Source organism: Cherax quadricarinatus, chromosome 59 (assembly GCF_038502225.1).
Source record: "Cherax quadricarinatus isolate ZL_2023a chromosome 59, ASM3850222v1, whole genome shotgun sequence".
Taxonomy (NCBI): Eukaryota; Metazoa; Arthropoda; class Malacostraca; order Decapoda; family Parastacidae; genus Cherax; species Cherax quadricarinatus.
The window spans coordinates 8,698,502-8,712,964 of record NC_091350.1 but is presented as its reverse complement, the minus strand read 5'-3'; the positions used below and the strand labels follow the sequence as shown (position 1 = coordinate 8,712,964).

The 14,463-nt window shown below is 36.9% G+C and overlaps 2 protein-coding genes across 6 annotated transcripts in view; one reads left to right on the top strand and one right to left on the bottom strand.

Moving 5' to 3' along the window:
* Positions 1–4,640, top strand: part of LOC128698771 (solute carrier family 2, facilitated glucose transporter member 5) — a 92,636-nt gene extending 87,996 nt beyond the window's left edge. For all 4 annotated transcript variants that reach the window (XM_070097705.1, XM_070097702.1, XM_070097703.1 and 1 more), the window contains one exon: positions 551–4,640. In XM_070097705.1, the coding sequence (XP_069953806.1) occupies positions 551–668 (118 nt within the window). In that variant the 3' untranslated portion in view covers positions 669–4,640. The remainder of the gene's footprint in view (positions 1–550) is intronic.
* Positions 1–14,463, bottom strand: part of LOC128698773 (guanine deaminase) — a 131,481-nt gene that overhangs the window by 27,214 nt on the left and 89,804 nt on the right. Inside the window, exons 9-11 of one of the 2 annotated variants that reach the window (XM_070097707.1) lie at positions 12,827–12,933; positions 7,961–8,063; positions 4,794–5,072 (exon numbers count right to left, since the gene is read on the bottom strand). In XM_070097707.1, the coding sequence (XP_069953808.1) occupies positions 5,071–5,072; positions 7,961–8,063; positions 12,827–12,933 (212 nt within the window). In that variant the 3' untranslated portion in view covers positions 4,794–5,070. Of the gene's footprint in view, positions 1–4,793; positions 5,073–7,960; positions 8,064–12,826; positions 12,934–14,463 lie in introns of those variants that run through there. The other variant, XM_070097706.1, reaches the window with a different exon arrangement.

The following is a 14,463-nucleotide window of genomic DNA, read 5'->3' as shown; positions in this document are numbered from 1 at the left end:
GGAGGTGCGGGATTACCAAAACTGTTGTCCAGAGGGCTGAGGAAGGGTTGTTGAGGTGGTTCAGACATGTAGAGAGAATGGAGCGAAACAGAATGACTTCAAGAGTGTATCAGTCTGTAGTGGAAGGAAGGCGGGGTAGGGGTCGGCCTAGGAAAGGTTGGAGGGAGGGGGTAAAGGAGGTTTTGTGTGCGAGGGGTTTGGACTTCCAGCAGGCATGCGTGAGCGTGTTTGATAGGAGTGAATGGAGACAAATGGTTTTTAATACTTGACGTGCTGTTGGAGTGTGAGCAAAGTAACATTTATGAAGGGGTTCAGGGAAACCGGCAGGCCGGACTTGAGTCCTGGAGATGGGAAGTACAGTGCCTGCACTCTGAAGGAGGGGTGTTAATGTTGCAGTTTAAAAACTGTAGTGTAAAGCACCCTTCTGGCAAGACAGTGATGGAGTGAATGATGGTGAAAGTTTTTCTTTTTCGGGCCACCCTGCCTTGGTGGGAATCGGCCAGTGTGATAATAAAATAAATAATATTCTGTATGATTATTTTTTTTCCAGGTTCCTACCAGAAACTTATGGCAAAGAGGAAATATTGATTAATCAATTGGAAGAGGAACAGGAGAGTGCTGAAGGAACTTCTACTTCAAGTATAGAAGGTCCTAGTTACTTTGTATAAACTCAGTTACTCTCAGGTGACTAGTATACGTATATAATATTTGTAGATAGATATCAGTGAGCTCAGCTATTGTTGCATTGCTGTGATCTTAAAACAAATATGTAAATGAATTTTTGGCCCATTAATTTTTAGTTGTATGTTTGCATACAACATAGTATGTATTAATGAAATAAATTACAAAAATATAACTACATACAGTATTCAGTGCATTTTTAAGTGCAGTTAATGCAATATATTTAATAAACACTTGTGTTCATGTGTATGGGGATTGAACCATGGCTGCTGGGTCATGTATGTTAACTATTAATTGATCAGTGTGATGCTTCTGCCAACCACATGATTTTAGTTTTATTTAAATTTGAATTTGCATTTAGGATTGTAATACTTGACGTGCTGTTGGAGTGTGAGCAAAGTAACATTTATGAAGGGATTCAGGGAAACCGGCAGGCTGGACTTGAGTCCTGGAGATAGGAGGTACAGTGTCTACACTCTGAAGGAGGAGGATTAATGTTGCAGTTTTACAACTGTAGTGTAAAGCACCCCTCTGGCAAGACAGTGATGGAGTGAATGATGAAAGTTTTTTTTTTTTCCGGCCACCCTGCCTTGGTGGGAATTGGCCGATGTGTTAATAAATAAAAATAAATTTAGGAATTAAAATATCCTTGACTGGTGGTGTACAGATGGCATGCAACCTTCAAGACCTTAGTGTAGTCCAGGGGCCTGTAAATATAATCAAACAACTAGTGCATTCCATTTGCCACTCTTGTTGCACATTTCCTTATACAGTATAATCACTGATTCTGGTATTTAGTTACCCTTGTCCTGGTCCCCCTACCCCATTTCAGCACTATCCATGCCATTACCTTTTACTATGTTGTATGTTGTGACCACGTCTCCTCCTGGCCTTTGTTTCTCTGTGAAAATTTAGTCTTGGTCTGTTCTCATAACTCAGGTCCTTTACCTCAGTGACTAGTGGTATGTGTATATCCTGCAAGACTCACTGTTGAGGTATCAAAGCCATTTTATGTTTGCTAATATTACATAAGCTTAGAGTATATGATCTATTGTGAAATTTCTAGAGGCTGCATCACTTGCCATCTTTTTTTAAATTATTTTATTGTTTAACCCTTTCAGGGTCCAGAGGCCAAATTTCAAAGTGTCCAAGAATTTTCAAAAAATAATTTTGTTATTTTTTCTTGTGAAATGGTAGAGAATCTTTTTCTGAAGGTAATAAAACAAAAAGTATGAAATTTGGTGGAAAACTGACGAAATTATGCTCTTGCGAATTTTGATGTGTCAGTGATACTTATACATCGGCGATTTTGCCGACTTTGACTCCGATTTTAGGCCAATTACCTTATTCCAGTCGACCAAATTCTTAGCTATTTCACTAGTATTACTTATATTCTATCGATTGAGCACAAGAAATTGCCAACTCAACTGTTTCAACTACAAAAATAAAGTGATTGGAAATTGGTAATTTGGCCAATATAGTGCAAAGTTCAAAATATTCCAATTTCAAAATAGGGTCCAGAATAAACAATGCAGACATTCCTGGCACTAAACTAACATTTCCTCTGTTCATTAGTAATGTTTTCAGGCTTTACAAATGAATTCCATTTTGATTTTTAATTCACATAATGAATTTTTATTCAAACCAAAAAATAGAAGATTTACTGTCATGCAATATTGTAATAATTGTATAAATAATATCACCACATTTGTGAACGTATGTTAGACCCACCACCTGGTGTGTATTAGACGTGTGAGGTTGTTTGTTTACTCTTGAACATCGAAAAAAATTTAACATTTCCGCTGCTTTGAGCTCAGTTTCAAGCCATTTTCAGTACTAAAACCAATCAAAATTATCTCTATTTCTGTAATATATCTTCCATTCTATCAAATGAGACCAAGAAATCGCAAATACAACTGTAAAAAACATACAAAAAAACACTGCAAAGTTGCTGTTTTAATCGAAAATTACTGTCTCAGTTTTCTTTCTCTCATGCACTGTGTGCTGCAGGATTTGTTTTATGTGGTGCACACATACCACAGATGTATTCTCTCCTACCTAGGCCCAAATTTACTGCTCACAGCTTATCAGAGTGAGCTGAGCTCATGGCGTAGATCTACGGCACGGACCCTGAAAGGGTTAACATTGTTTGCATAGAAAAACTTTCTAGTATCCTTCTGGCAGCTCATCTTTCTTAGCTTGTAGCTGTGCCTTCTTATTTTGCCATTTTATGGGGATATGAAATCTTAATTGCTGATATCTTTATGCAAAAGTCTAGTGACTAATTCAGTACTTTTGCCTACCCTCAGGTCCTTCCTTTCTGGCAATAATAGCCACTTTCTTCCTTTCTCTTCCTCCCATCCTTATCAATTGGCATTTTTTTTTTTTTTAATGTTGAAGTTTTAGTAACCACTTAGATAAATCCTTCAGGAATTTTCCATTTTTCATTTATTCTGAAAATATTAAGATATAGAAATTGATCTCTAGTTAACTGAAGAAGTTTGTCTCCAGGAATTAATCCTTGGAAAACTTGCATTTTACTTCTTTCTATTCTGATATCTATCACACTGACTGCTTTCCATTTATTGGGTACAGCACTTTTAACCAATAATATAACTTACCCTTCCTGATATCCCCACCTGTTCATCATATTTGTTATTTAGTAATCTGTGATGCACATTATTAAAAGCTTTCTGACAATCTAGTAACACAGTATGTAGCTTGCCCCAACCTAGTACTATCATCCAATCATACATCTCTAAGTAGGTAAAGAATGATTTTCCTTCTGCAAACCCATACTGTTTAGCCTTTACTCTTCAAGTAGTTTACCATTATTAATTTCTTTTGTCACTTAACCAAATGTATATGTGAGGGATGCTGGTGCATTAGAGCATTTTGCCTGTTTAAAGGCATACTGTTGATTAATGAAAAGATGGGCAGAGCAAGTTTATAGTGTGATAATTTTTTGTTCTATGTACAGTTTTATGAAGGCTCTACTTAGTGAAACATTATCACCATAAAATCTTACTTCATCTTTGTCTATTCTTTGGCATTGTTCCTGTTTTTTTTTCAATTGGTATTGCAATAGTTTTCCATTTTTATTCAATTTCTCCCACCTCGTTGTAGTGTTGTAAATCCTAGATTATGGCTTCCTAAGGGTGTTGCCTATCTCCATTTAATCTGCAACATTGCCATTTTCATAACTAATGCCATTTGCTGTTTCATGTATTCTGTCACCACTATTTGTTCCTCTTTCCAGTATTTGTTCAGTAGTAAATACTTCATGGAATCACTAGTTCCTTGGAGACTTTCCTGGCATTATACAGGAGTAACTAATGAAACTTATTTTGAAAGTGATCATATTGCTTTCCACTGACATTTTTCTGTGGCCCTCCTGATTTTTTTTTTTCCACCTTATTTTTGTTCTGCATTTTTCCTGCCTTCTTAAACCTGGCATTGTTCCTCACATTGTCTGTTGAACCAAGGTCTACTACTGTATTTTTCTTAAAAATTTTTTTGAGGGGACTGTCTCCTACATAGTTCAAATACTGTACAATATAAAATAATAGGTTACCAATCCCTGCATATTTTGTGCATATATATATTCTCTGGATTAATCTTACAGAAAATGTTTATTTTATGCAAATTATATTGTTTATTATACAATAACAGATCTACCAAGGGAGTTAACTTTTATGTACTGAATATAAGGAAGGACAAAGAAAAAAGTACTGTAATTCCATTTACAGTACTTTTGTTTTTTAATATACTTTACCTATGATGTTCATAACCTTCTTTGTAGCATAGTATATAATTTTGAATTTTAAGTTATAAAATCAATGTAAAAATATATATTTAATGCCTAATGTATTTAAAACACAACAAGCCATGTATGTCCTAAGAGGCAACTAAAATGTTGGGAGCAAGGGGTTAGTAACCCCTTCGCCTGTATAAATAACCAAATTTAAAAAAGTCTTGTAAATTTTTGTGAGGTTAGATTTCCATGCTAGGTTGGGTGCAAAATAAAGTATTTACAGAGTTTTATTTCTTTGGTTTAATTAAGAGGTTTGAGAGGGAATTTAAGTGATCCAGGATAACAGCAATGCTCAATGTCAAATTTCTTCATTTATTTGCTTATAAAGTTGTAGAACTTACAAATTCTCTACTTACATTCAGCAAACATATACATACCTTTAATTTCCTGTTTTTAACAGTTTTCATTGTTATAGTGTTTATTTTCTGTTTTAGGAGGCCAGAAGCAGGTTTGATGATCCCACAAATTAACAGAAACACAATTTTTGCTTTATAGGAGTACAACCATATTGGAAAAGCTAGGCGTCACTGTTTCACGACTCCTTTTTCCCTATACAGTATTATTTTTCTATCCTTTCCTGGTCAGTACCACACCATATGAAAAGTAGGAAATAGGCTAAAATATCTGCAAGATGTAAAAGTTAATCGAAAGTATAGAAAATGTCAAGAAATGTCTAGAGTTAAGTAATGGCAATGTTCAAATAGTCATGCATTATGAAAAATCAAAGATTGGGAATATATTAATTGGAATATTGTTTATACACTAACATTTTATGTAGGCAATATCTGAATATACATATACTTTAGCAGTAGCTATTCTGACATTTCAATTCAAAATAAGCTTAACTTGTGCATATTTAACAAGATAAAATGTTGAATCTGACATATAAACTCTTAGAACAGTGGTGAAGGAGCAATAAGAATATCATTTCTTTTACTCTAAATGAAAAAAAAATTGCATGCATTGTTCAGTAGTCTCACATTCAATACTTTTCTAAGAACCAGTCACAAAACCATTGCTAGAACAACATAACTTTCTCACATTTTGGAAGAAACTATATAATGTTTCAGTCCGTCGTGAACCGTTGTTATGCAAGGTTTTTATTTTTTTTGGCAACTAATCTCTGAATTTTATGCAGGTAATATGTTCAGTTTGAATAAAAGAACAACCCTTAAAGGAGCACCTTTATTTTAGTAAAGGGTTCATTACTGAAGAAATGAAGCTACCCTTCCCTTTTTTGGATCAACCCAGATTAACTCCCATTCACCATGCACATTATTACTTGTAGGGGTTGAGCTCCCCATGAGCTGATACAGTAGCACTTGGATGACTCCAACCAAGGTGTTTGTACAAATGCTGCTGTTATTGTAGGGGAAATACTCAACTAGCTTAGAAAAGATTGTTAGTCAGAGAAACACTAAACCCACAGGGGTCATACAGCACCTGGAAAATAGGAAGTAGTAATAATGGTAGAATTCCCAACAAAATGTTAGGTAAATGGACACAAATGCAACTAATGTGACATTTTACTGTGGCAAAGTTTCACTCTCAAAACAAAGCTCCTGGAGAGCTTAACACTGCCACAATAAAATGTCACAATAAGAACATAAGAATGTAGGAACACTGCAGAAGGCCTACTGGCCCATACGAGGCAGGTCCTTATCAAAACGACATCTACCTAAAGCTACTCAAGAAACAACTCCCGCACCCCCCAACACCAATCAAACCCAGCCCCTCCCACTCATATATTTGTCCAGTCTCTTCTTAAAGCTACCCAAGGTCCTAGCCTCTATCACCCCACTGGGAAGACTGTTTCACGCATCTACAACTCTGTTAGAAAACCAGTACTTACCTATGTCCTTTCTAAATCTAAATTTATCCAACTTAAATCCATTATTCCTGGTTCTTACCTGGTTCGACACCCTCAGTACTTTATTAATGTCTCCCTTGTTTATGCCCGTCATCCACTTATACACTTCAATGATATCTCCCCTCATTCTACGCCTCTCCAGAGAGTGGAGATTTAAGGCTTTAAGTCTATCTTCATACGGGAGGTTCCTTACACAGTAAATCATTTAAGTCATTCTTCTCTGTATGTTCTCTAATGAGTCTATGTCCATCCTGTAGTAAGGGGACCAAAACTGAGCAGCATAATCCAAATGAGGCCTCACTAGTGATGTATAGAGCTGTAAAATAACTTTTGGACTTCTGTTACTTATACTTCTTGAGATAAATCCAAGTAATCTGTTGGCCTTGTTGCGCACACTGAGGCACTGCTGTCTTGGCTTTAGATTTCTGCTTACCATGACTCCCAAGTCTTTTTCACATTCTGTATGACCAAGCTCTACTTCACCTAGATTATAGCTTCGAGGGTTATTTTCATTACCACAGTTGCATCTGTGGCCATTTACCAAATAGGAGGCAAGCAGGTTTGATCCTGAGAAGGGAGACTCCAATTCCTTGGCTAAGGAGCCCTTGGAGAAGGCTAGTTACACTATTTCAGCTCCTCTGCACATCAATTCTGTATGTTAAATCTGTGATGCCATATTTGAAATAAATTTATAGATAACTTTGTATTGAAATTCATAAAATAAATCATATTTTCTCAGCTGGTTTTATCTTAAAAAAAAAAAAAAAAAAAAAAAAAAAAAAAAAAAAAAAAAAAAAAAAAAAAAAAAAAGTTTTTCTTTCTAAAGTCCTTCAAGATGATACTGGTGAAGAACTCTTTATCTAAGGAATTGGGGGTTACTCTTCCTTTTGATCCAAAGGAAAGGGTAGTCCTATTCCCCAGGCACTGTACAACTCTTATGGGTTTAGTGCTTTCCCATGAATATAATTATATCATGTAAGGTAGGCATTAATCTGTCACTGCCCAAAGAATTAGGTGCATTGTTGTGAATATCACAATAAAATAAGTTGGAGTAAACTATTATTCAATATTTGCCTGTCTTGGCCAGTTAGTTAGGTATCCTAGGGAGTGCCTGGAATACACTGAAGGGCTTTTAATCCAAGGAATTGGAGATACCCTTCTCTTCCTTGGATCATACTGGATAACCTTTTGACTTCCTCATTCTCTGGGTGCTTTATGACTTAAGGGTCCAGCACTTTCCCTTCAATATACAGCAATAATAATCCAAGGATAAACTGAGAAATGCCATGACTGAAGTTGCCTTTTTAAAAGATTTCCAATGGCAACAAATTCCTTAATAATTTACACATTATACTATGCATAAAATAAAAGTCAGATGGTAAGTGTAATTTATGAAATAAATGCAGATACCAGTAAAAGAAACACAGAAAATACAGCATTGTCTGGTAATAATAATTAACAATATCTATTAATGATTCAAAGGATGTCAGACAGGTCTGAAGCTCTTAAATCTTAAGAAAATCTACAGTACATTTAAGGTCTACAGCAGAGCCATTGTGAATGGCTCAATAGACAGCTAATGTTATTTCACGTACAGTTTTTGTTGTTGATGACACACCGGCCAGCCACATATACCTGAACAATGTTGCGATCATCACCATTGTAAAGGAACTTATGGATCTTGTCCTCCAGTGTATCCTGAGGCAAGAGAAGACATTATAAAGTATTAATACTGTACAGACTGTAATTACTACTACAGGTACTACTAAATAATACAGTACTTGTGATAATCATGAACTGTGAGGCTTATGCACACATGGCAAGACAGTTACTGAAGGAGTGATAATGAATGTTTCCTACACTCTGGTACATCCCCCCCCCCTTTTTTTTTTTTTTTTTTTGCCCCCATACAAACTACTTTCCAATGATGCCTCAACATGCCACCCCCCTCCCTCCCCCTCCCTATTCTATGGTTCACTTAATCTATCATACTCCCATCTGCTGACATTTCCACTACCAAATATCTGAATACATCCACTTCCTCCATACTTGCTTCCTCCAATTTAATAGGCTGTTGCTCTCATAACCTTGCTCTTTTCTACATTCATTTAATTTCCTTCTTTTACATAGCAACCCAAATTTGTCCAGTCTTTCTAACATAGCTTCAGAATCCCCCAAAAGAACTGTCATCAGCTAAGAGCAACAACTGTGATAACTCCCACTTTGTATCTTTTAATCTCGCACTCTTTCCTATCACCTTAGCATTCACTTTTACAACCACATTTGTAAATACAGTATATTAAACACTCAGTGACATCAAGCATCCCTGCAAGTCCTGGTGTCACTGGGAAATAGTCCCCTCCTTCCTTCATACCCTAACCTGAGCCTCTGCATAAAGCCTCTTAGCTATCTCCTATTCCATATGTCAGTCACACAGTTTTCCTATCCACACTATTATATGCTCTTTCTAAATCCATATACTGTATGCAACAAACAGCTCTTTACCCTTATTCAAATACTGCTCACTGGTATGTTTAAATGCACATACTTTGTCTACACATCCCCTATCCTTCCTAAATCCTCCCTGCTGCTCTGCAGTCCTACTTTTTGTTTAGCCCCAATGTAGTAGGGCCCAGACTTACTTTTTTCTGAGTTACAAGGTTTCAAACTTACGACATTGGCATTTTGGATCCAATTTTTTAATTTAATACTAACAAGTGACCCACACTTTCGAAGGTGACAATTAACTATGGTGGCGAAGAGGAGTTTGTGGACGGCAGTGCCTAGGTTGGTGGCTACCTGGAGTCTACCTAGAGTATTCCATAGATCAATGCCCCCCGTGACCCGGTCCATGACCAGGCCTCCTGTTGGATCAGGGCCTGATCAACCAGGCTGTTATTGCTGGCCGCATGTAGTCCAACACACGAACCACAGCCCAGCTGATCCAGCACCGACTAAGTACGTATCTCCAGCTCTCTCTTGAAGGCAGCCAGGGGCCTATTGGTAATTCTCCTTATGCATGGTGGAAGGCAGCTGAACAGTCTTGGGCCCCAGACACTTATTGTGTTTTCTCTTAGTGTACCAATGGCACCCCTACTTTTCATTGGGGGTATTTTGCACCACCTGCCCAGTCTTACTATCACAAGGAGTAATTTGTGTGTGCAGATTTGGGACCATTCCTTCTAGGATTTTCCATTTAGATTATGATACATCTCTCGCCTGCATTCCAGCAAGTACAAGTCAATGTTTCCAAGCATTCCCAGTAGTTGCGGAGTTTGATAGAACTTATATGTGCAGTAAAGGTTCTCTGTACACTCTCTAAATCTGCAATTTCACCTGTTTTGAAAGGAGATGTTAATGCACAGCAATATTCCAGCCTAGAGAGAACAAGTGATTTGAAAAGGATCATCACTGGCTTGAAATCTCTTGTTTTGAACATTCTCATTATCCATCATATCATTTTCTTTGCAGTTGTGATCATGGCACTGTTGTGATCCTTAAAAGAGATCCTCAGACATTACCACTTCCAGGTCCCTCACGTTATTTTTTCACTATTATATGATCAGAGTTTGTGGTATATTCAGTTCTAGTTATTATCTCCTCCAGTTTTTCACAACAGAGTAGCTGGAATTTGTCCTTATTGAACATCATATTTTTTTCCATTGGCCATTCGGCAATTTGGTTTATGTCCTCAATAGACAACAGTCTCATGCAGATCCTAGTATTGTCTGCAAAGGATGCATGGTGCTGTGAATTACATCTCTGTCTATATCTGATATGAGGCTGAGGAACAGGATAGAGGGGTGTACTGTGCCTTGTGGAACAGAGCTTTTGACTGACAGCTTCCAATTTAACTCTGTGTTCAATTGGTTAGAAAGTTGAAGATCCATCTCCCTACTTTGCCAGTTATTCCTTCAGCACATATTTTGTGCATTATTATGCCATGATCACACTTGTCAAAGGCTTTTGCAAAGTCTGTATTTTTTACATCTGCATTCTGTTTTTCTTCCAGTGCATCAAAGGCCACATCATAGTGGTCCAGTAATTGCGAGAGGCAGGAGTGACCTGCTATGAACCCACGTTGCCCTGGATTGTGCAGTTTTTGGGAATCCAAGTGGTCTTCAATCATGCTTCTTAGCACTCTCAAAGATTTTTATGATGTGGGACATTAAAGCTATTGGTCTATAGTTCTTAGCTAATGCTTTGCGGCCACCTTTATGGAGTGGGGCTATATCCATTGTTTTTAGTGACTGGAATTTCACCCATGTCTAAGCTCCTTCTTCATAGTATATTTAGGGCACACGAAAGAGGTTTCTTGCAGTTCTTAATGAACACAGAGTTCCAGAAGTCTGGGCCTGGGGCTGAGTGTATGGGCATGTTGTCAATGGCTTTCTCAAAGCCTATCAGAGTTCAGGTAATGTCAGAAATCTGGCATACACTGATGGAGTTTTGAGGCTCATTCATGAAAAAATCATTTGGACTGTCGATCTTTAGACTGATTAGTGGCTCGCTAAACACAGTCACACTGGGATTTCAGTATCTCACTCATTTCTTTGTCGTCATCTGTGTAAGTCCCATCTTGTTTGAGCAAGGGCCCAATACTAGATGTCGTATTTGCCTTGTTTTTGGCACATGAAAAGTCTTTCTCTCTCCAGTTTACTTCTTCTTACTTAGGGAAATATGTCTTGAACATGCTTCAGCTGCCAGGAAGTTGATCCTTTCAGGGCACTGGTTTGCATCCATGTTATTTAGGATATCTTCCCAATAGGTTTCATTTAAGACATGGTTTACCTAGTCCAAGTTGATATGTTGTTGTTGAAGTTGTATTTGGTGAAGACACCTTCATAGCTACATGCATTTTGCTGATCAGGACTCCTGTGCATGCAAGTCTGAACTTCAATTAGATTGTGATCGGAATTAGTCTTGTTTTGTGTCATGTTTCTTAACAGGTCCTCATTATTTGTGAAGATAAGGTCAAGTGTGTTTTCCAGTCTTGCTGGCTCCACTACCTGCTGACTTAGGGTGTGTTTATCGCAGAGATTAAGTAGCTCATGTGTGTGACCTTTCATCTGCACTGCCTCCAGGGAATGTTTCTGCTATAACATTATTTGCTACATTCTTCCATTCTGTATGTCTTAAGGTTGAAATCACCAAGCAATTAGATGTTTGGGGATGGATCTTGAAGACTTTCCAGACAGTAATAAATTTTCAGTAGCTGTTCCTTGAACTGTTGGGAGGTTGCATCTGGTGGCTTATATACAACCACGATGACTAGGTTTTGGTTCTTGATCCTTACTGTTAGAACTTCAACTACATCATTTGTGGTCAGCATCTCTGTGCAGATGAGCGACTCTTTGGAAGTAAACATTTAACAAGGCTTTGTTTACTCTTGCCTCCATGTCTGTATATATTTTGAGAATCTACCTTGAAAAACTATTGTACATCATGAATGGAAAGTGCACGAGTAGTGGTGGTGATTCTCAAGTGCCAAAGAAAAGAAAATCTATAGCCTTTGAGATGATGTATGTGCAATATAAAAAGCATACTGAAGGTAAAAGATTGGGCAAAAAAAATCACGAGGGGAAAAAATTGACAAATTAGATTGAGAATTAGAATTCAAGAACACATTATTTCCACCTGACATTATTTCTTATGGGAAAATAGGTCCCGAGTGCTGAATAATCTGCTAAAGATGAATTTTCAAGAATGTATTAATGTCTTAAGCTGGAGCCCTACTGTACGTTCAACAGGTGCAACTCCCTATAATTCTTCCATTCTCTGTCCCCTTTTACTTTATACAAGGGAACAACGCATGATCTCTACCAATCCTTTGGTATCTTCTTTTCCTTCATGCATGTTAAACATGCCAACCACTCCAACACTATCCCATCTGCTTTTAACATGCGTCATAATCTCGTTCATCCCAACTGATTTACCCCGTCATTCTGCCCTGTGCCTCACTTTCCTTACAATCACCTCAGGCTCTTCCTCACTCATATACAAAGCTTCCCTCCTTGCTCCATGCATGAAATTACTGACTCTTTATCACAAACATTCTGCAACTCATCAAAGTATTCTCTCCATCTTTCCAGTACCTCCACCTCCATCTAACATCTTCCTTCCAGTTTTAACCGAGTTCATTTGCTCAACAGGCTATTTCACTGTGAGATGAGGAAGTCTTCTGTATCATGATCATGCAAAAAAAAAAAAAAAAAAAAAAAACCATGTGCTAATTTTTTACTCCCTTACCATTTAGTAACCAATAAAATTAACCATATACTATTTTTTTTATAAAACTGGCAGTGTTAATATGTATATAAAACACTATTTTAATGTAAAATATTCTTAAAGAAATCTATTACAGTATATATAGAAGTCATGCAATATGTACTACCTGTAATACTTTTTCAGTTGTACAATGTATGTAACAATAATATATATAGTATATAGGCTTTCATTACCTTGTCAAAGATGTCCAGAGGTGACCTAGGAACCTCGAAGTCGATCAAAAGTGAATCAAACTCTTTACCAATTTCAAAATTACCAATGCGATCTTCCATGTTTACCACTGCAAAGGAAATGTGTGTGTTCTTATTGTGAGTATAGGACTATGCATATTTTCAACATTATTTGAATTATACAACACTGTATATTCAATACACAAGAGTATTTTGGCATGAATACAAATTAACATTTTAATATTTTATTAGAATGAATATTTTAATTATGATAGAAAGTCCCTTACCTCTTACCTCTCTAACCTTTGATACCTATTTTGTCTAATTGCACATTATATATTCATGTATTAAAATCTTTCTATCATGAACACATCCAAAACAATATAGACTTATAGTTATCTGTAATTCCCCCATAATTTCCACCTACACCCACCCAAAGGACTCAATAGTGGCACAATAGTGGTCGTCTTTGTATTTAAAATCTTGTAATATGTAAACCACACATTGTAAGCTTTACAAGGAAATAAATATTTGTATTTGTATTTCAACAAACCGGCCATATCCCACCAAGGCGGGGTGGCCCAAAAAGAGAAACAAAAGTTTCCTTTTTTAAATTTAATAACTTATACAGGAGAAGGGATTACTAGCCCCTTGCTCCCGGCATTTTAGTCGCCTCTTAAAACAGGCATGGCTTATTGAGGGAGAATTCTGTTCCACTTCCCCATGGAGATAAGAGGAAATAAACATGGAGATAAGAGAAAATAAACAATAACAAGAACTAGTAAGAAAATAGAAGAAAACCCAGAGGGCTGTGCATATATATCTATGCTTGTACATGTATATGTATGTGTAGTATGACCTAAGTGTAAGTAGAGGTAGCAAGACGTACTCGAAATCTTGCATGCTTACGAGACGGAGGAAAGATACCAGCAATCCTACCATCATGTAAAATAAGTACAGGTCCGCCATCACAAATCCGGCAATCAGTTACCCGGTTCCATCAGTTATTCGGCACTAATTTCGGCTAGCATAATTTCAAATTTCCAGGGTCGCCACACCAACCTGCTGTACTCTTTGGTGGTGCTACTTGCTGCACAAGTCATTCTAATTTCTTTTTCTCCATTTATTGTTATAACCTGCTTACTTTCAGCCCTAGCCATGGTTCCAACTAATAAAAGAAGTGCTTCTCGTTGTGTAAAGCACATACACAGTACATTGTCCATAAAAGATAAGGTGGCTTTGAAGCCACTGTCAGTTGCCACGAGCTCAGTCTCCTGATGCAGGAGAATATGCTTTATTATTACGCTAATACCAACACTACGGCTTATTTACCTATCACAATTGATCTATTATGATATAATAAACAATATAAATAACAAAAATATGTTATACTATACGTATACAGTGGACCCTCAGTTATTGGTCGTAATCCGTTCCAGAAGGTTGGCCTAAAACTGAAATGGCCCACAACCTAAATAATGTTTCCCATAAGAATTAATGTAAATACAATTAATCCGTTCCAGACACCCAAAAATATTAACAAAAAATACATTTTTTTAAAGATTAATTATAGTTTTACACATACAATACAATGAGAACTAAATAAAATAAATGAACATTTAAATCACTATTACATACCT